This window comes from Ovis canadensis, chromosome 6 (assembly GCF_042477335.2).
Source record: "Ovis canadensis isolate MfBH-ARS-UI-01 breed Bighorn chromosome 6, ARS-UI_OviCan_v2, whole genome shotgun sequence".
NCBI classification, from domain to species: Eukaryota; Metazoa; Chordata; class Mammalia; order Artiodactyla; family Bovidae; genus Ovis; species Ovis canadensis.
This window is the reverse complement of record NC_091250.1, coordinates 87,461,265-87,483,598: the sequence shown is the minus strand read 5'-3', so window position 1 is coordinate 87,483,598 and position 22,334 is coordinate 87,461,265. Positions and strand designations below refer to the sequence as shown.

The 22,334-nt window shown below is 36.9% G+C and overlaps 1 protein-coding gene across 2 annotated transcripts in view; it reads left to right on the top strand.

Annotated features, from left to right (window-relative positions):
- Nucleotides 1-20,217, top strand: part of NMU (neuromedin U) — a 30,462-nt gene extending 10,245 nt beyond the window's left edge. The window contains exons 3-10 of one of the 2 annotated variants that reach the window (XM_069594180.1): nt 4,004-4,051; nt 7,867-7,926; nt 9,324-9,353; nt 9,444-9,494; nt 11,267-11,341; nt 14,345-14,398; nt 15,148-15,187; nt 19,960-20,217. In XM_069594180.1, coding sequence (XP_069450281.1) covers nt 4,004-4,051; nt 7,867-7,926; nt 9,324-9,353; nt 9,444-9,494; nt 11,267-11,341; nt 14,345-14,398; nt 15,148-15,183 — 354 coding nt within the window. In that variant the 3' untranslated portion in view covers nt 15,184-15,187; nt 19,960-20,217. The remainder of the gene's footprint in view (nt 1-4,003; nt 4,052-7,866; nt 7,927-9,323; nt 9,354-9,443; nt 9,495-11,266; nt 11,342-14,344; nt 14,399-15,147; nt 15,188-19,959) is intronic. The other variant, XM_069594181.1, reaches the window with a different exon arrangement.
- The last annotated feature ends 2,117 nt before the right edge of the window (nt 20,218-22,334 follow it).

The following is a 22,334-nucleotide window of genomic DNA, read 5'->3' as shown; positions in this document are numbered from 1 at the left end:
GTACTGTACTAATAAAAAAGGCATAATGAGGGTGTAAGAACAGACAAATGAACTGGTGGAAGTGAGACTAAAGCTTGGAGAGTTTAGCTGACATTGTCAGTATGCTGTCATTGTCCTTTGTCATTCACCATTCAAGCACACTCAAAACTCAGTAATTTCTAACTGCAATCACCTGTGACTCTGCCTCTTTCACCAGAGGCAGAGTCTGTGCTCAGGACAGACCAGAAGTGCCTGGAACCACATGACTCCAGCACTGAGAACAGCCATCTGGAAAGCCACCTAGATATCCCCATGCTCTAGAATATCCCTCTCCTGGGTATGCAGCCCAAACATATTCTCCTACAGAACCGTATATGGGGACAGACACAAGGAGGTAATGGGGTGGGTGGAGGGAACAGGCTATCCATCACTGGGAAGTAGGTAGGCAACATGAGTTGGGTGCACGTTATGAAGGACTCTGTGGTAGTTAGGAGCAACACACTAGAGGCATCCAGGAACAGAGAGTGATCTCATAGTATTAAGAAAAAAAAGTAAGAGAATATTATACACACACACCAAACAACAGTACAGATTTTATAAGAACATAAACAAACAAAGGATACACATCAAATACATCAAAAGAGTGGCCTTTGGGAGGATGGAATGAGAGTAGGCAAGGGAAATATAAAAGAATAAATAAAGCATATCCAATGATGATGGCAAGCTATAAAGTGAGGAGAATACGTTTGTACCTAAGCCACCCCTAACAAAATACATGATGGAAAAGGTTGATGGTAAGGACCGAGTACTAAAGAGTCTTAAATAGCATGAGTGAGTGAGTGAGTGAAGTCACTCAGTCATGTCCGACTCTGCTTAAATAGCATAGAAACTCATAAAATCTCTTTTAAGGGCCTCTGCCTTGGTATATCATGATGTATGCTTGTTGTTGTTTAGTTGCTAAGTCGTGTCCGACTCTTTTGTGACCCCATGGACTGTAGCCCACCAGGCTCCCCTGTCCCTGGGATTTCCTAGGCAGGAATACTGGAGTGGGTTGCCATTTCCTTCTCCAGGGGATCTTCCCTACCCAGGGATGGAACCCAAGTCTCCTGCATTGGCAGGCAGATTCTTTTCCACTGAGCCACCAGGGAATCCCCAATAACACATGCTAGAAATATATTAATAAGATGACAAATTAGATAATAGATATTAATGTAGAATATAAAAACATGTATTTTAGCTTGAAATTATATTTCTGTGAAAAATCCTTGAAAAAAACTTTTAGATGATAATGCTGGGGGCAAAATCAAATGGAGTTGTAAACCTCTATAAATTCTTTTATAAAAAATATTTTAAAAAGTAAAATGTTTAGAACATATAGTTAAGCTTTCTACCAGAGGTTTTCAAAATGACAAAGCTATTCAGACACTAGAAATATGTACTTTTCAAACCAAATACAGAGACCTAACCATTTTCAAAGGGATTAATCAATGGACTCCACAGAGTTTTCAAAAGCAATTAGTGGTACTTAAAACCATCAGGCCCATAAACTGAGTAAAATGAACAAGTGCTTTCCCAAAGGGAAAGACGGCAGGTAGTACAACTCTGCCTTTTAAAGAAAGGAGTACAAAGACTGAAAAGCTTTGTAATTATCTACTAATTTGATTAACTGGAGTTTTTTCTTATTCTGATGGTTTTATTCAAGCAATATTGATGCACTGATTAGTGAACCCTGAGTTTCAAGGGTCTTTGGACTTGACTACTTCACACAGATGGGCTGCCTGGGCTGGGGGTGGACAGCTCTCTCTTGAGCAAATAACATATTCAGATACCTAAACATCACTATTTGGGGGAGGGACTACTTCCTCCTACCCTACTAAGGCAGACTTAATTGCATTTGGGGATGATACACTAAGCATTGGTCACAATTCAAAGCTTAAAAAACCTATTAAAGCTTAAAAACTCTTTTGGTTTTCCTCTCTCAACTGACTTCTTTTTATGTCCTACAAGCGCAATACAATTTAATTAAAGAATATTTATTGATCACTTATTTGAGCACGTTAAATAGCCCCTGACCTCAAGAAGTTTACCGTGTGTGTGTGTGTGTGTGAGAGAGAGAGAGAGAGAGAGAGAGAGGGAGAGAGATTCTGAAGAGAATCTTCAGAAGCAGGAGCAGGTGACTGGACACAAGGGACAAATAGAATAAAACAATTCTCCCAATACAAGTTTTGTGAACAAAAAAAGGAGAAACAAACATATGCTTTTCTGTAATGCTGTATGTTACCACATATACTTTTGTTATTCTCTAAGTTAGAGAAGTGGGTATTTTAGTTCATGTTTTAGTTTACTTCATGTTTATTGGAAACAATAAGGAGCTTAAGAAATTATGATTAAAGGATATAATTTCCTCCCTTCAGTTAAGTGTGAGAAATTAAATTCAACAAACAATTCTAGAATTAAAAGGCGACCCCTGAGATGTTATGTCATAAATAGGACTCAACCTAAATCATCTCAGACAGACAAGAATCAGTCACATTTTTTCGAGTCCCATTTTAAAAGGCCACTAAACCACTCTTACGGCAGAAAGTGAAGAGGAACTAAAAAGCCTCTTGATGAAAGTGAAAGAGGAGAGGGAAAAAGTTGGCTTAAAACTCACCATTCAGAAAACTAAGATCATGGCATCTGGTCCCATCATTTCATGGGAAATAGATTGGGAAACAGTGGAAACAGTGGCTGACTTTATTTTGGGGGGCACCAAAATCACTGCAGATGGTGATTGCAGCCATGAAATTAAAAGACACTTACTCCTTGGAAGGAAAGTTATGACCAACCTAGATAGCATATTCAAAAGCAGAGACATTACTTTGGCAACAAAGGTCCGTCTAGTCAAGGCTATGGTTTTTCCAGTGGTCATGTATGGATGTGAGAGTGCTCAGAAAGCTGAGCACTGAAGAATTGATGCTTTTGAACTGTGGTGTTGGAGAAGACTCTTGAGAGTCCCTTGGACTGCAAGGAGATCCAGCCAGTCCATCCTTAAGGAGATCAGTCCTGGGTGTTCATTGGAAGGACTGATGCTAAAGCTGAAATTCCAATACTTTGGCCACCTCATGCAAAGAGTTGACTCATTGGAAAAGACCCTGATGCTGGGAGGGATTGGAGGCAGGAGAAGAAGGAGACGAAAGAGGATGAGATGGCTGGATGACATTACCGACTCGATGGACATGAGTTTGAGTAAACTCTGGGAGTTGGTGATAGACAGGGAGGCCTGGCATGCTGTGATTCATGGAGTCGCAAAGAGTCAGACACGACTGAGCTACTGAACTGAACTGAAAATAATAAATACCAGTAATTACTCTAGACACCCAGCTTAGTGCTTAACTTATCAGCACAGTTTTTAATGATTAATATAAATCTCTTATACTACAGTTTAAAATCTTTCAAAGTTTCTTTTAAGGATAAAAGCTGAGGACAGCTAGCTGCCAAGCATAGTCAATAAACCTTCATTGTAAAATAGAATCATTTTCTAATGCTGGCTTCTTGATAGAAAACTAAAAGATGGCTCGTGTTGTGTAAGAAAAAGTTTTTAGTGTATACTCTATCGTTTAGCACATATGCTATTTTCCTGTTAGTTTAGATGATGTGATTAGATTTATATGTAGTAAAGAACCACGTAACAGGGTGCTCCTTAATTTTGAGGCCATTCTTTAGTCACCACACACATTTCTCAGGCTGAATAACACTAAAAGTTTTTCCCCTCAATGTTTGAAGCATCTCTATCTCTGATTATCCCTATGACTAGAAATGGGGATGTATACCCCTGTGCCTGGGGTCAAATCTTGGGGAAATTCCAATTCTAGGACTTCTTTAGATAGTTTAAAAGGCTCCTCCCTCCCAAATCCAGAGTCCTGAACAGTCAGGACTGTTTTAATGTTTTATAAGTAACCTGACTCTATACAAGCTGCTTTCTCTTTTTTGCTATCGTCTGTCTGTTTCCAGGAGGTAACTGGAATTTTCATTTCTTTTACAGATAAATGATGCTTGTTTGTCTTTGTTATCCATGCAGCCACAGCCTCAGGTAATTCCAAATGGAGTTGTTTCAGAGTGATGTAAGCATTTGTGTCATGCTGAAATACTGCATTTCTCCCTCTGGACCTGTCATGATTTTATGGACTTATTAAAACATGTCAACATATTAGAAATTATTATATCATCGGCAGGTAATAATGAGTGACAAGAGTTTATGAAAGGTGCTAGGCTTTATCTCTAAGAAAAATAGATATGCAGATAAAATACCCATATTTCAAAAGTAAAATACTAATTTCAAAATGAAATTCTGTGTTAAAATGTGTCTATTGCTATATTAAGGGACTAATATCCTGGTCCCTCAATTGGGTAGTCAACCCATGGAGAGATGTACTTACAGAGTCAGATTTAGGAGATAAAAATATCATTGTAACTGAAAAGTTAGTTTGTGAATGGGCCTTAGATATGCTGACCTTGCTAAAACTACCCCCAGAATTAAACTGAGGTTAGTCAGTGACTCAAACCTTCAGCCAGAATCAGGTTTGTGCCACAGGGCAGCGACAAGGCAAGAACAATGGGCCAGGGAACTGGCTACCTAGGAGGAAAGGGCTGAACAGAACGTGCCCAGTTTCTTGCTGCCAATCATCAGGTTAACTCATTCCTCTTCCCACAAGAAACACCTAAGAGAGGGCTGGGGAGAGAGGAGTATTAGTCTAGCTCCTATACCTGGAAGTGATACCACCCAGGGTTCCTGGCCTCCCCCAATAAGTAGAAATTGACTAGAGGCCAGGCAAGAAATTCAGACAAAGGTTTTTGGGGGCTCCTGTTGCAGCAGAGGGGGCAAGAACAAGTAAAGGTTCCCTTGCTCTCGCTCCCTGGGTGTTGGGGTGGGGACTGGTTCCTTATATGGAGTGGGCGTAGGGGTGTGTCCAGGGGTTGGCCTGGAGGGATGGCTTAGGTGTTTTGCCCACCTCTCTGGTGGTGTCCAGTGCAGACTCAGTACTCCTGCTTTTGCTCCTGGCTCTTCAGAAGTAGCGGTTGGGTTTTTTGGTCTATTGGTATCTTTTCGTCCATAAATTGCCCCAACTGCCCAAACATCAGTTATTTTTAGTTCCATATAGTTTCTTTGTATTTGGTTGCTCAAGGAGAGCTTTGTTCAGGTACAAGCATTACAGCAAAAGGTCCTGGGTCCCCGCCTATCTCAAAAACATGGGGAGGAGTGGGAAGTAAGTGTGTCCTTACACATCTCTGCTGGATGCTGCTCCGTCTGTCTTCAGTTCTTTCTCTCAGTGCCGGTGTAGCAGAGTTAGCCTTAGTGTCTTACCTTTCTGAATCAGCATCACAGTCTCCTGATCAGAGGAGAGGGCTCAGCAGAGGCTCTTGGCTCAGCCTCTCTCAGTGCAGTCAGCTGTGTGCCTGGGGTGACTCCACTGCAGGGTCTGGCCAGGGTGCAGTGCCTGTCCTTTATGTAGTCCTTCCAGAATGTCATCCTGGCCCGTGTGGAATAGCAGCCTTGTAAAGTGCTGCATTTCTGCTGCTGCACTGGTTCCTCAGCCTGCAGAGGACCACTTGCAGCAAGTTACAGGCATTAGGTGGTAAAGAGAAATCAGAATCACAATAGGTTGACGTTTACGAATGATATTTCAAATTGCTTGAGGAACCTTGGTGGATATATAACATGGGATGGATATTAGTCAGCGCACAAGCTTTTGCATTATATATAAAATCCAGGAGCACGCTCAGAATCACTTTTATGTCTGCAAAATTAAAAGGATGAATTTTAAAGCACTCATCTAAAAACCATAAAAGTAAATTAGGCTTTTATTGGCTTTGGAGACTGTGTGCCTTTTGAGGAGATCTTGGTAAATTTACTATGAAATCTTTTACACTAATTGATACCATTAAAAAAAATAATTTTCACATTAGCTATTATGTGTATGATTCTCTGAAGAGTTCTTCAAAACATTTTTACCAAATAGAAAATAAAGGTTCTTTCAAAAGGTCCATGATAAAAAAATAAAATATTAAAAATCCCATATGAGAAAAATCCTTAAACAGTTGCAGCTCAGTGAATATTGGCTTCATGTGAAAAGTTGCTTGAGGAAATATAATTTGTTTGGAAACTTTTTCTGTCAGACTTCAGTCTTGTTGCCACACCTCATCTGACTTAGAAGCTGTTTTCTAAGGAAACACCCATATATCTGAATTTATTCTTCTTTGAGCTGAGACACATGATATCACTAGACTTTTTTATTGTTTTGTATTTTGCAGCATTTCTAGATGGGCCATAAAATGAAGTTTCAGGAATTTATTTCTAGATTTTTCTGGGCGACCTGCATACCCAACCATGAAGGGAAAAAGTGAAAGATATATCAGTGTTCACACTCTATTTTTTCTCTCATATAACTCCTAATCATAGGCTTATCAGTCAATACCAGTGCAAAACTAGGTCAGACAACCTAGCTGTGTGTGGTACTGGGCAAGTAAGTCACAGTCTCTTAGAATCTCACTTGCTTTATATGTGAGAATAATAATTCCCATCCTGTATATATCAAGCTGTGCTTTAAGGACAAAGTGTGGATTATGTGTTTGAAAATGTTTTATAATTTATTGAAATACTATATACATATGAACCATTTAATATAGTTAATAAATATCCCAACAATTTGCAATGGGCAGGCAAACAGAACAAAGCAGGCCTCTGACGTGCTAGGAAGGGTGTTCAGAGAAGCTGCTTCATGACTCCACCTGTATCCCTAAGCTATAGCCTACCCTGTTAAACATGCGTGTGCCAGGGGCAAGGGTCTTGGTGGCCGTGAATAGTCCTTCATGACACATCTTCTGAATTAGCAGTAACTGAAGCTATAAATCAAGCTTTACAGATCACATATTTTTTTAATGCTACTGCTGTTAACTAATTGCTCTGTCTATGGCACTGTGCCAAGAGCTTTACCTCATGTAATCCTTCCAAGAATTCTGCATTGATGTTGCCATCCTTGATTTATGATGGCAGGAACTGAAGTTGAGATAGGTTAGGCAACCAGCCTAAGGTTACACAACTAATAAAGAGGAGAAATGGAAGTTGCACTGCTCTTGAGTTGCAAGCTGCTCAACTCCACAGATGCCCCCCACCCCATTTCACCTTATTATTTCCAATACATATTTATTAAATAATCAATTGTTTCTGATGTGACTATGCTGAATTCTATGCAAAGCAGGTTTTGTCCCTGCTTGTCCCTCTGTGCTCCTCCTAACCACACCCCGCTGGCTGTGAGCCACAGGAGCCCTGCCCTGCTTCTATGCTCAGATACTTTGAAAAACCTGATCCTGGGGTGTGCAGTCAGCAGCCTGGAAGGGTGGGAACTCAGTTTAGGTGCGCTGTGCATGGCCTGGGCTTCCTCCCATCCAAACTCCCATTGTTTGCAAACAATTGCAGGATTCTCAAGTTAGCCAATAATGAGTAAATTCAGCAAGGTTCACAGCTTTGGCATGTAGATTCAGACTTTGCAGCAAGCTGAGACGAATAACCCCTCTTTTTGCACTTCCCTCATTACTCTCAGTCGTAGAATTTTAGCAAATACTGAGAAGTTTTGTATCTGGACTCACAATGGAAGACTTAATCAGTGCATATGTGCAATATATAACTTTTTTTTTTTCCTTGTTGGAAAGACAGTTTTATTTTAGGAGCCAAATTTTTTGTCATGAGAGAAATTGAAGAATTTAAAAATTTTCAATGGGCCACAAGAATAATTCTATTTAGGGTATTGAAATATATATCCTCACGATCCTGACATTTTATGGTTATTTCTTCTGTGCAAATATTGTTAAAGCAGAAGCATCGTCTGTGTATCTTCATATTTATATTAGGCATCCAATGCATTGGAGGAGATTTGCCTCACAATTATGCGGACTCTACCAAAGCCCCAGGTAAGGTTCAAATGGTGTTTAATTTGTAGGCAAAAAACAATTGCTCAGAAATATCTCGGAATTCCTCCTGGAAGAAAATACACTCAATTTAGGAAGCATGCTAAGAGGAGCTATAAGAACGGGCATAAGTTGATTTTGTATAAGAAACAAATACTTCAGTTTTTTGATGCCTGAGAATTTAGGGTCATATTAGTGGAGTTTGCAATCATCCAATTGGAAAATCACATGTCCCCCTCAAGTATAAGATGTGTTCTAGTTCTGATGAGAGAAATTTGGGGTCATTTTGGCTCTTTCTCTCTCCCTGAATCATACTACAGATGGAGAACAGATGCATTTTTCTAAGCTTGGAGGTTAGGACAGTGTACTTGTCAGAGAGGACATTAATAATGAAAAAAAAAGCAAACTATATTGTCCATGTCGGTTTGAAAATTATATTCTTACTGTGATGTCTTGGTTTCTTATTAAAATTATTATTTGATTCTTCTGGGAGAACTTTTTGTCCTGAAGTGAGGCAATGGAAACTTGAAAAATGGCATAATGTGCCATACCTCAGTTGATGTTCTGTATCTTGTAGGTGAACTAATTTTAAAACTACCTTATTAAGGATAAAAGCCTCAGGTTTAGAAAATATTTTTCATTACTAGTTTAACCTATTATCGCTGGTATGTTCTGACTTCCATACCTCACACATGCAGTAATTCAAAGAAAACTTGATATTTTAGAAGCATAAATATTTTTGGAAACTAAGTGTTTACAACTGTATTTTTTTCTGGTGTTTTTAATGGTGACATTTTCCAAACCACGTAATTGACTTTTTATCTAATTAACAGAAAATATATGACAATGGTGTTTACCCATGAGTTTCTATTTATATTAAAAGCAAACAAGAACAGAAAAGAACAAAAAGGGAATGATATGTCTCACTCTTAAATTTTTGGAATGAGAGAGGACTCAAGAAAAGTTTATGGAAGGAAGCAAAAATAACTGATAAGTCTTACTATGCAGTGACAATTAGAAATAATTTGATGTGATTCCTTCTAGTCTTCTTCTCTGCATATTCTACCATGTGATCATATCAGAATTTCCCATTCCACCACTACAGAACACTCAGGATGTTTCCAATTTTTTGCTCTTATGAATAATGCTGTAGTAGAGACCTTTTTTCATACTCTTATCTATAAACAGTTTTTAGTTAATTGCCCGTTTATTTTTAGAACAATATGTACTTAACTAATTTCAGTCTTATATTTTATGTATGACATACGTAGCACATGTTTTAAGAATTATAATCTTATAATAAATTATAAACTGTATACTCTACATTTATAATATTTTTTACATATTTCTTATTATTTTCTAATATAATATAGTGATATTTATAAATCTCTTTTCAACAGGAAACAGATGAAAAAGATAACACCAAAAGGGTAAGGTGATTTCACAAGTATATACATTTTAAAATAATCAGGAAACCTCTGATCATTCATAGTAAAGCTCACTACTATTTTTTTTAACAGTTCTTATTTCATTATTCGAAGACTCGAAAGTTGGGCAATTCAAATGTTGTGGTAAGTTGTAGAATTACCTATTAGTGATCACTTGTATTTTTTTAAAAAAACTGTTTTTGCAATTTATCTCATAGAGCTAGATCAAGATTCATGTTTCTTTTTCTTTAAACATGTATATATAAATGAACAAATGGAATTCAGTATTTATTATACATTTATTTTATATCTCAATAGCTACAAGTACTTTAAATCTATTCATTTATTAATTCAACAATTATTTACTGCGTATCTTCTATGTACCAAGCCAAGGACAATTCTAGGTACTAGAAGTAATGGCAGTAAGTGTCATGTAACTTACATTTTAGAGGCCAAAAAAAAAGCAAATATGATTAAGTAAATCATGTTGGTTTAGATGTTGATTACTTCAATGGAAAAAGACTTATGCAAAGTCATTTTAAGAAATATTTTAAAAGATGATTGTCAAAAATGTAATTATTACCTGCATTGTGGGAGACCCGGGTTCGATCCCTGGGTCAGGAAGATCCCCTGGAGAAGGGAATGGTAACCCACTCCAGTATTCTTGCCTAGAGAATCCCTTGGACAGAAGAGCCAGGTGGGCTACAGTCCATAGGATCACAGAGTTGGACATGACTGAGTTACCAACACTTTTACTTTTTCAGAAATATTGACTTATATTCCTAAGAGCTCCTTATTTATAACTAGGCATTTAATTTGAGAATTTACTCTCTCAGATTAGCCAGATACCAATAACTTTAATTCATTTCACTTCTAAATTGTAGTGGTTATAGTGGTGGTTTTCTAATTGTAGTGGCTGTAGTGGTGGCTTTCTTTTTGTATGCATGGATTTATAAAATGCTAACCAACCTATTTCAGTGTTTCGATCTAGAATACTTAAAAATTACTTGACTATAATATTCTTTCTAAGCTTGTGACTCACTATCATGGACCATTTTATGGAATGAGGAACATAGTGTACTTTAAACATATGTTTACCTGTAGGAACGTGATTGTAAACTTAGTTTTAAATATTTATCTCATTGAATACAACTTCTCTTACGTGTGAGGAGTTGAAAGTTAGGTTATATGGGCTTTAAACCAAATACACATTGAACTGATTAACAGGTAACCGTTATAGACAGCTTAAAGTAATCCGTTTAGTGAATGAATTCATTGTTTGTGAGAAGGTTCCATTGAATGAAACTGTATCAGGTAGCCACATGTCTCAAATGTGCTTTCATTTTCTTCTGCTTGGCATCTTGACGTCTTGGGAACATGTATCTTAGTCACATTTTTCACTATCAATGACACATTGCCATTTTTTGTGTCTCCTGTTGTCTTGTTCCACGTGTTCAGTTTTAAATGAAATATATATTTTATAAAGAAGATTACTAGATGTGTGTATAGTATAATCTTCCAGATGAACATGTTCATGATGAAAAACTGATTCTCACAGAGTTGGTTTCATTTATCCCAGACCACTCTTAGTAAGTCTGGAAGCAGATAGGCGGCTTTTTGCTTTTCAAAGATACAGGCAGGTGTTTCCCTTAGTTCAGGCCCTCAGGAAAGAGCTTCATCAACGGAATGATTGAGATTCCCAGCACAGAACTGCCAAATTTTATTCCATCTCTTGGCTTATTATCCACGGCTCTTTGAAATGCTCACAGAGGACTGTCTTAGGTCACATCTCTCTTGTTCTTTTTTGGCTGGAACGAGGATAGTGGGTAAAAACAAAAAACAGATAGGAAGCCGTCTTTATGCCCAATGCTGAGGAGCCTCTGTGCTCATCACGTGTGTGTGTTCGTGTCTCTCAGTCTTCTGTCCTGCATCCGCTGCTGCAGCTCGTCCCACAACTGCATGAGAGAAGAATGAAGAGGTTCAGATTGGACGTATGTAACTCACTGCACACTTGCTTCGTCACTCTGTGTGGGGCAGCCCTTTCTGCTTATTCCTAGGGGTGGTGGTTTATAAGATCTTCTCCTGGATAAGCCTCATGTAACAGCCAGGTAGCCTACAGAAGAGCACTTGTTTGCAGGAGTATTTTCACACTCAGGAAGAGGAGAACTGTCCCCCTCCCCATAATATGTCCCTTCTAACTCAGGCTGTGGGCAGTGAGGAGAGCCTGGATTAGACTTCCTTTCAAGGACTGGCCCCTCCCAGTGAGGAAACCTATTCATTCTTGGTTTGAGAAAGGACATGGCAGAGAAAGGACATTCCTATCGAGTCATTAGATAGGAATAGGAGAAAAGATCAAGGACCTTTACTGACCCCTCTGTGTACATGTGGCTTGAATGACAAGCTTTCTATCCAGGTAGTAAAGCATTAGTAAGAATAATGTTTATGAAGTAAATATATCAGAAATTAAATGTAGGTATTTTGTTTTTTTCCACAATTAGCAAAAATATGGCCCCAATTCAGTGTCTTATGTTTAAGGTAAATATAACTGAATTAACATATTTTTAAACTGGAAATTTTGACATTTTAACTGACCTTTGAAAAGAATCCTAATTCTCTCAATGATGGAAGTTTGTACACATTGTTCTTATGTAATGCCTTCTATTGTTGGAATACATTATAGTTTTCAATCTTACGGGATCTCATTTTATTCTTTTGACAATTCTGTTGATACTTACAGAAGTATTGTTATGCCTGGTTTACAAAAAGAAAAACAACTCAGAATAGTTAAAGGAGTTTCCCAAGATCACCAGTAGTGAGTGGGATTAGAGACTACAACAATTTCTTGCCTTCTAGTTTAGGGAAATATTTTTTTCCACTACGCTGTTCCCTTGGTAGTCTAATCTTGAATATTTCTATTATTTTACTGTTAAATTTTTCTTAAGTACCATATTAATTTTATTCTTCTACTACCAAAAGTTTTCAAATACTTTAAAAAATGCATACAGTTTAGGCAAATAAATTCCTCAAAATTTATTTTTGTGATCACTATCTCCTCCATAAATTCTTCACATGGTTGAACTAAGCTTCCATCATGGAAGACAATACTGCTGCCAACTTTAATGAGAAGTGGAAGAGGAACTGTAGTAGCCCCTTAAAATTTTAGAATTTCCAACATGAAAAAATCAAATCAGTTGTCAGCTTTCTAGAGATAATATATGCTTTTTGAATTAACTTTTACTTTCTGAAGAGTCTTCTTGACTTATGAATAGTGTAAGATTGCAATTTAAAAATCCAGTTTCTTAAAATACAGCAGCAAAATTATTAGTTTACTACAACATTTCAGTGTTATTATTTGCAAAATCAAAACTACTCAGTAGTGTGGCCAGTGTGGTACTTTGTCTCAATGTTCCACCTTGAGTGAGACTATATTTTCACTTTCATGCATTGGAGAAGGAAATAGCAACCCACTCCAGTGTTCTTGCCTGGAGAATCCCAGGGATGGGGGAGCCTGGTGGGCTGCCATCTATGGGATCGCACAGAGTTGGACACGGCTGAAACGCTGAACTCTAACTTGGTAGTAATATCTTATTGGATAAACGATAGCTCCTAAAAGTATTTCACAGCAGGCTAGGTTTCCTAGGAATCTATGAGAAAAGAAAGTAAAACACGAATTAAAAAAAAAATTACATTTAAGTATTTTTTCTGGGCCTAAATCACCGAATTTTAAACCATATTTTTGATAGTGAAATATTTTGGGTTCTTAAGTGAATTTTCAGTTTTTAGTAGAGTCAAACACTTTCCTTACATTTTCTTTGCTGGACATCCTTACCTCCATCCGAACATGGTTTTTAGCATTACCTCCCAAATTCTTTTATATACTGTTCTATTGCCAATGATAAGACTAAAAAGAACTGTGTGTTTGAGTTTGAAAACTTTAAATTTGGGCACATTTTAACTTATATGTTATCCTATCTTTCTTTTTCTCTGCTTAATATAAAATACATAGCTGTTTTTATATAACCAAATAAATACATAGTTTTTATATTTACATTTTTAAATATTAAAATTTTCCATCTTTAAAGTACTTTGAGGGGGATTTATAGTCAGGATGAGAACTAGATATAGAATGTTCAGAATTTAATATACATTTGTTATAAAGCAAGGATTTCAAAATTTTAATAGCTGTCAGGGACATTTCTTAAAATCTAAAAATATGATTATGTTTATGGAATATTTGAAAAGGGTCTTGGTGACAAATTTCATAGTGATTACTGTCCTGATACTTACATAAGTAGTTTTTGAAAATAGGAAGCTACAAGAACCAACTCTATAGAAATCATAAAATGTTGCATATTTTTCTATTAAGTTGGAAATGAAATGTTTGAAAAAAGAAACAGTTCAAAATATATCCACAGTCAATAATCAGTTTGTTCCTACTTTTTTTTAATTACCATTTCAGTGAATATAAGTATATGGGGAAAATTTCGTCTGAAGTCTCAATGAATAAATATAGTTTACCAAAGTTATCCCTCAATTTCAATTTAAATTCCTGTATTTGTATATTTTAGCTATGACACAGTTCTATTTTATATTTTTTGCCTGTTCATTGGTTAGCACATACAACATGTACTATAAAGAATTTATTTTATTCTAACAAAATGCTGAAAGGAGATTATAAATATAGTTACTTATCTATGAAATGTCTTCTGCCTACTTGTTGATGAATATACATATAACTGACAAATTTCCTGAATATAGAATCTGTTAGACTGTTAAGGAAATTAGATTAAAATACAACACTCTGATCTTACTGCTAGTATCACTGAAGATTCTTCAGGTGTAAATACAAAAATTACTTAATGATATGAATTATATACCCAAATCCTTGATTCCCTCTTTATTTAATTATGGTGGTTGAAAATAACTATATCCTCAAGAAGCATTTGCACTTACTTTTACTGTTTGATTTTTAATATCCTCATTTTCTCCTCCAGGAAGAATTCCAAGGTCCTATTGCAAGCCAAAGTAGAAGATACTTTTTATTCAGGGTATGCATGTACTATAATTCTTTAAAAATTCAATCAATATCAGCATTGAAAAGTATTTTCACTGTGTATTTATTTATATTGACTTGTAAGTTTTAATTGTTTTTAAGTTTATCCCAAGATATTTGATATCAAGTTTACAGTCTGAGATTCACTTCTGTTACCACATTATTGCTCTAATATTATGATCTCTGATCTCTTCTCTAATCCAGTATTCATGTTAGTAAATACCCCAAATGGCATTCACTTGTTTCATAGTTAAGTTCCATAATGTTTCATGTGCAGGAAACAAGTGTCTCAAAGGTATATTACTCCTGAAGTTTTCTTTTTTTTTTTGGCTGCACCATGTAGCATTCAGGATCTTAGTTCTGTGAACAGGGATTGAACCATGCCTTCAGCTGTGGAAGCACAGAATCTTAACCACTAGACCACTAGGGAAGTCCTGATATTACTCCTTAAGTTCTAATGAAATATTGAGCTAAAGAAATATTAGCCAATGGAATATTTAGCTAAGGAATGTCAACATTATTATAAAGTCTAAGCAGAGCTATGTAGTAAGATTGGTATTTTGGAAACTAATTCTAACAATAGATTGGAGGAGAATGGACTGAAGGAAGAAAGAAAATAATAGATAAGGTAAACATAGATAAGGAAGAAATAATACCACTCATTGAGATCGTTAGTCTGCTTTCTATGAAAATTAACTTCCCTCCTCAGTTACATTGCTTTGTTTCTAACTTACTATTTTCCAGCCACGCAATGGAAGAAGATCAGAAGGTTACATTTAACATGGTATGTATATCGCAATTCAGCTCAGTTTGAAAATTTCTGTGATTTTCACATCTTCACAAATTAACCTATGCTCAGTATATTTCTATTATTTGATTAATGTATAAGTTAATATTCTATATAAACACTGCAAAGATAGAGGCTGTGAGGACTTAATACAATAGAAAATGCTAGTATTTGGGACCAGATTTTCTTTGCCCATGTTGTATGCGCCTCACACTATGTCACAATAGTCATCATCAGTTTTGCAGACATTGACCTAATCATCATTTACTGCACAAGTAGAATATGTCAGAGGTTGTGTATTTATTTTGGTAATCAGTATCCACATTAGTGTGCCAGAACTTACAGACTGAATGCCTTTCCAAGTAACCTATATTCAAAAATTCTTTGTAAGAATTGTGTTTACCATCTTTAGAGAACTAGAAAAACGTGAAAAGACAGGAGAACATGACTTCTGCTTCAGTACTCCCAGAGTTTCCATATCTGTGTCAGAGATACAATAGACCCTTAGTAGCTATTGAATGGCCCCACACATACTTAATAAATATGTTAATCATAATGCTTATACTATAAATTTTAAAATTAAATGCACACTGATAGATTTACACCAGAGATATAAAACAATATTCTACTAACTTAAGTGAAGTCACTCAGTCGTGTCCGACTCTTTGTGGCCCCTTGGACCGACTGTAGCCTACCGGGCTCCTCCGTCCATGGGATTCTCCAGGAAAGAGTACTGGAGTAGGTTGCCATTTCCTTCTCCAGGGAAACTTCCCGACCCAGGGATCAAACCCAGGTCTTCTGCATTGTAGGCAGATGCTTTACCGTCTGAGCCACAAGGGAAGCTAACTTCAGTACAGTTCAGTTCAGTCACTCAGTCGTGTCTGACTCTTTGTGACCCCATGAATCGCAGCATGCCAGGCCTCCCTGTCCATCACCAACTCCTGGAGTTCACTCAGACTGACGTCCATTGAGTCTGTGATGCCATCCAGCCATCTCATCCTCTGTTGTCCCCTTCTCCTCCTGCCCCCAATCCCTCCCAGCATCAGAGTCTTTTCCAATGAGTCAGCTCTTTGCATGAGATGGCCAAAGTACTGGAGTTTCAGCTTCAGCATCATTCCTTCCAAAGAAATCCCAGGGCTGATCTCCTTCAGAATGGACTGGTTGGATCTCCTTGCAGTCCAAGGGACTCTCAAGAGTCTTCTCCAAGACCACAGTTCAAATCCATCAATTCTTTGGTGCTCAGCTTTCTTCACAGTCCAACTCTCACATCCATACATGACCACAGGAAAAACCATAGCCTTGACGAGACGGACCTTTGTTGACAAAGTAATGTCTCTGCTTTACAATATGCCATCTAGGTTGGTCATAACTTTTCTTCCAAGGAGTAAGCGTCTTTTAATTTCATGGCTGCAGTCACCATCTGCAGTGATTTTGGAGCTCCAAAAAAGCCTGACACTGTTTCCACTGTTTCCCCATCTATTTCCCATCCTAAATGCAGATTCTATGCTGAACATACTTTTGCAAATATTTCATTCATATAATTTAATCTCAACCCTTGAGTACATATTTATCTCAAGAATGTAAAATTCCTAATATTTTTTCATAGAAACAAAAATCAAATCACATATTTTAACTAAAAAAGATAACACCAAAATTATACAATTTCTAGAAAATGAAGGTAATGAAAACACACATATTAAAACTTATGGACTCTGACAGAACCATATTTTGTGGAAAATTCAAGACTTTAAGCACTATCAAGGAAGAAAGCCATGAAATTAAAAGACGCTTGCTCCTTGGAAGAAAAGTTATGACCAACCTAGACAGCATATTAAAAAGCAGAGACATTACTTTGACAACAAAGTTCCGTCTACTCAAAACTTTGGTTTTTCCTGTAGTCATGTATGGATGTGAGAGTTGGACTGTAAGAAAAGCTGAGCACCAAAGAATTGATGCTTTTGAACTGTGGTGTTGCAGAAGACTCTTGAGGGTCCCTTGGACTGCAAGGAGATCCAAAGGAATTCATCCTAAAGGAAATCAGTCCTGAATATTCATTGGAAGGGCTGATGTTGAAGCTGAAACTCCAATATTTTGGCCACCTGATGCGAAGAACTGATTCATTTGAAAAGATCCTGATGCTGGGAAAGATTGAGAGAGGGAGGAGAAGGGGATGACAGAGGATGAAATGGTTGGATGGCATCACCAACTCAAAGGACATGAGTTTGGGTAAACTCCATGAGTTGGTGAAGAACAGGGAGGCCTGGCACACTGCAGTCCATGGGGTTGCAAAGAGTTGGACACAACTGAGCGACTGAACTGAACTGAAGCAAGAAAGAGTGAGTGAATTAGGAATTTAAGTCAATAAGTCAAAAAGAACAATGAGGTAAACCTCAGGAAAGCAGAGGAAGAATTATAAAATGGAAGATGAAATTAATTGATTATAAAATAGTAAACTACAAGAACTTGTAAATAGACCAAATATCTGATTTTTTAATAAAATGTGTAATAAACTCTCTTAATTTTCCTAGCCTGATAATCAATGAAAAAGAAATAAGCCATAAATATACAAAAATACAAATAAAAAGAGAGAAATTAAAACAGATATAAAAGTATTAGGAATCATAAAAGTACTTTGCAATCACTGTGGCTATCAGTTTGAAAACCTAGATAAAATGGAGGTTGTATAACAAATTAGCTGCTACCAAAATTGACCTCAGAAAAAAGAAAAAAAAATCTAACTAGACCGATGACATTATGGGGGAAAAATTGAGAACATCATCTGGGAACTCTCCCTTCAAGGTACTAGGTCAAGAAATTGTGGATTTCCCAGCTCAGAGAAGGAAGAAAAATTTCAAATACTTTTATGAAGTCAGCAAATACTAATACCAAAACCTTACAAAGTTAGTATAAGAAAGGAAACTGTAGGTCAATTTTATTGATAAATATCAATGCAAACATTAAAAAATATAGAAAATAGTATTCAGCAATATATTGAAAGAATTATATAACTCCATGAAGTGAAGTTCATTCCATCAACTAAGATAGTTCAACATTAGGAAGTGTATGAACATATTTTCACCTTTAAAAGAAAAATTATATAATCAATTCAGTACAGGTATACCTCCATTTTATTGCACTTTGCTTTACTGCACCTCACAGATATATTTTTTACAATTTGAAGGTTTGTGGCAACTCTGTGTTGAGCAAGTTTATCAGTGACATTTTTTCCAATGGCGTTTGCTCAATTCATGTGTTATGTCTCATTTTGGTAATTCTTTTAATATTTCAAAGCTTTTTCATTATCACTATATTTTTTACAGTGATCTTTGATTCTACTATTGTAATTGTTTTGGGGCTGCCATGATCCACATCCATGTAAGGTGGCAAAGTTAATTGACAAATGTGTGTGTTCTAACTGCTCCACTGACCAGCGATTCCATTGCCACTCTCCCTCTTGTTGGGCTTCCCTATTCCCTGAGATACAATTCAGTTTTGAAAGAAGTGCTGCTATGAATAAAATGCTGTCAAACAGCATTGTTTGCTACAGAGAAATTGTTCCTGAAAGGAAGAGTCAATCAATGTGGCAAACTTCATTGTTATTTTAAGAAAATGCCACAGCCACCACAGCCTTCAGTGACTTCAGCAGCTATCAACATGGAGGCAAGACCCTCCACCAGCAAAGAGATTATGACTCGGTGAAGGCTCAGATAGTGGTTAGCAACTTTCAGCAGTAAAGTATTTTTAAATTGAGGTATGTGCATTGGGTTTTTTTGGACATGATGCTGTTGCACACTTAACTATTGTATAGTATAAACATAACTTTTACATGCACCAGGAGACCAAAAAATTTGTGACTTTTTAAATTGAGATAGTCACTGGAACCAAACCTGCCGTGTCTCTGAGGTATGCCTATAGATACTTTGGTAAAGTGCCACATACATTTCTTATGTTTTCAAAGAAGATCCTATAGAAAGAAATTAGGAAAGAAATTAACAATATTTATATAATGGTTTCAAACTAACTCAGTGGAAAGCTTGATAGTAAAACATTTTGGAGTATTTCTATTAACATCAGAAACAAAACAAGGATGCTCTGTCTCCTTTTATTTCATGTAGTTCTTAATGCAATAGCCAATTCAGTTAGCCAAGAAAAAAATAAAAGATACAAATATTGGAAAAGTGAAGAAAAAATTTCATGTGCTCATGGGATATACTTATGAACTTGAATCAACTATATTTGGTATTAACTCATGTTTCAACAAAGGCTTATGTTACATCAAGAATATGAGCAAACATTCCTAATTTTTACTTGTTTCAAGGAACTAGAACAAAGAGTAATGATAAAGAAATATCTTTTATAATATTATAAATATTAAGACATTATAAAATGTGGACACAAAAATTTAACACCAAGTTGGAAAAGTGTCTGATTTTAACACCAAACTAAGTGCAAAAATGAGTGAAGCTGCTCAGTCATGTCTGACTCTTTGCGACCCCATGAACTGCAGCCTACCAGCCTCCTTTATCCATGGAATTTTCCAGGCAAGAGTACTGGAGTGGGTTGCCATTTCCTTCCCCAGGGCATCTTCCCAATCCAGGGATCAAACTTGGGTCTCCTGCATTGCAGGCAGACACATTACCATGTGAGACACCTGGGAAGCCCATTTATAGAGATGTCTATACTAAAGGAAGTATATATAGACTTGTATATGTATACATTCATATACCCATCTGTACTTAAACTTTTCTTTTCTTTTTTTTTTTAAACAGAATGCCAGCTATATTCTGCAGAATCAACGCTATGGGCTATAAAATGTACTGACTTTTATTTCTTTTCTTCTGAAAAGCAATCCTTGCTAAGTTTAACAAGTTCAAGAATCCCTGTGTTGTAAACATTCTTAGTAAAAGTTGACTGAGATTGTAAATGTTTAATTTATTGAAAATTAAAGAAGCATCTTAAAATATTTTTTCTTAGTGTTTAATGATAAATAGTGTATAATAAAGCTGGAAATAATTATGTTCCCTAGATTCTTGAAGCTGTTGATGCTACTCATATACAGTGCTCTTTAGTTATTTCTATGTAAGACACTTAGTAGAGTTGAGTTTTAAGGAGCTATTTTAATTTTTTCTGTTTGGATTTCATCAGCAACAAAATACCAGCTCTTATAAAATACCAGAATGTCAAAAAGCTAGAAATCTTAGAATGTGCACGCCAACTAAAACTATTACTAGTTGGAGGATTTGACCATGATTAATCCAATAGCCCAATATGCAAGTTTTTATTTATACACCATAAAGTAGTCTGATATGCAAACATATCAAGAGCCAGCTTTTTCTACCAAGTAGCAGTATTAAGTTTATTTGTTTAAATTTTTTTATTGGAATATACTTGATATACAATGTTGTGTTAGTTTCTACTGTACAGCAAAGTAAACCAGTTATACACATATACATATATCCACTTTTGTAAAGATTCTTTTCCCATATAGGTCATTACAGAGTATTTGGTAGAGTTCTCTGTGCTATACAGTAGGTCCTTATTAGTTATCTAATTGTTTCACCCTGCAGCATCTAAAAGGCAACGAGCCTTGTCCATTACCAGAAAGAATACACTCTTACTAGTAGAGAATCATGAACACAGTGGGTGAACTTTTTATATCAAATAAGTGTTTAGTGGGCACAACTAATGTCATGTGGATGTTGAGATTATCTCCCTTCAGTTTCCCCTGGGTTTCCCCTTCTGATCTGGCCTCTTGGAGGAATGTCTTCTCTACTGGCAGGTTGCTAACTGATTAGAGAAGCCTGGCTCCCTGCGTGAGTAGGATTAGGTCTTACATTCTTCAGAGTATCTAATAAACTTTTGTCTTACCAATGATGACCACTGATTATAGCCTAAATTATGCCTTTTACTAACAGAGTCCCTGAATTTCACTTCTTGTCAACCCATGTGAAAAACATAAGAAAGAAGGAGCAGAAGAGAACAAAAAATATCTTCTTTAAAAAATGAATTGACTTGACAAGATGGGAACTTGAGACCCAGAGAGTTGCCAGAGCTGCTCTAGGTCTTTGCTCAAAACCTGCCAACCCCCACCTTTAGCAAGAGTTAATATAAATCTTTAAACTAAAGGCTCCAGAGATAATAAAGGAAGGTACAAACAAAAACCAGATGCAACCAGCTGAGACCAAGATGTTCACAGATCTGACCTCCAAGAGACTCTGCATCTCATTATACATTCATTTTACCATATTATCATATTAAATGACATGACTTCTGATGGCTAAGACCTGACATTAAGAACCAAAAAGGATAAAAAGGAGTGGCACTCCATACCCCAGAAGACTAATGCATATGCCTTCCCATCATTAGCCTCACTCCTCCTCCCTTTGTCTTTACTCTTTAAAATTAAATCCCTCTCCTTATCTGGGCAAGAAGTTAATCTGTGAACTTAGTTCCCGCTTCTCCATTTGGCCACTGAACAAAGCTTGTGCTCTGTCTATCTCAGCTTTGGCTTCCTTATTGGGCTGATGGAACTTGAAGGGATAAAGAAACCACTCCCTGCCAAGACAGAGAACCAGTGCCTGTCTAGGGCCTGAGCAGGGTCCACAGGACTTAACTTGCTAAGGAATGAGCTCTAAAGCCCCAGACGTACAGGGCAACCTGAGCTAGTGTTATGCACAGTAATTCAACTAGCCTGGATTTGGGAGGGTCAGAATAAGAAAGGGAGTTCAGTTCAGTTTAGTCGCTCAGTCGTGTCCGACTCTTTGCGACCCCATGAATTGCAGCACGCCAGGCCTCCCTGTCCATCACCAACTCCTGGAGTTCACTCAGACTCATGTCCACCGAGTCCATGATGCCATACAGCCATCTCATCCTCGGTCGTCCCCTTCTCCTCCTGCCCCCAATCCCTCCCAGCATCAGAGTCTTTTCCAATGAGTCAACTCTTCCCATGAGGTGTCCAAAGTACTGGAGCTTCAGCTTTAGCATCATTCCTTCCAAAGAAATCCCAGGGTTGATCTCCAGAATGGACTGGTTGGATCTCCTTGCAGTCCAAGGGACTCTCAGGAGTCTTCTCCAACACCACAGTTCAAACGCATCAATTCTTCGGTGCTCAACCTTATTCACAGTCCAACTCTCACATCCATAC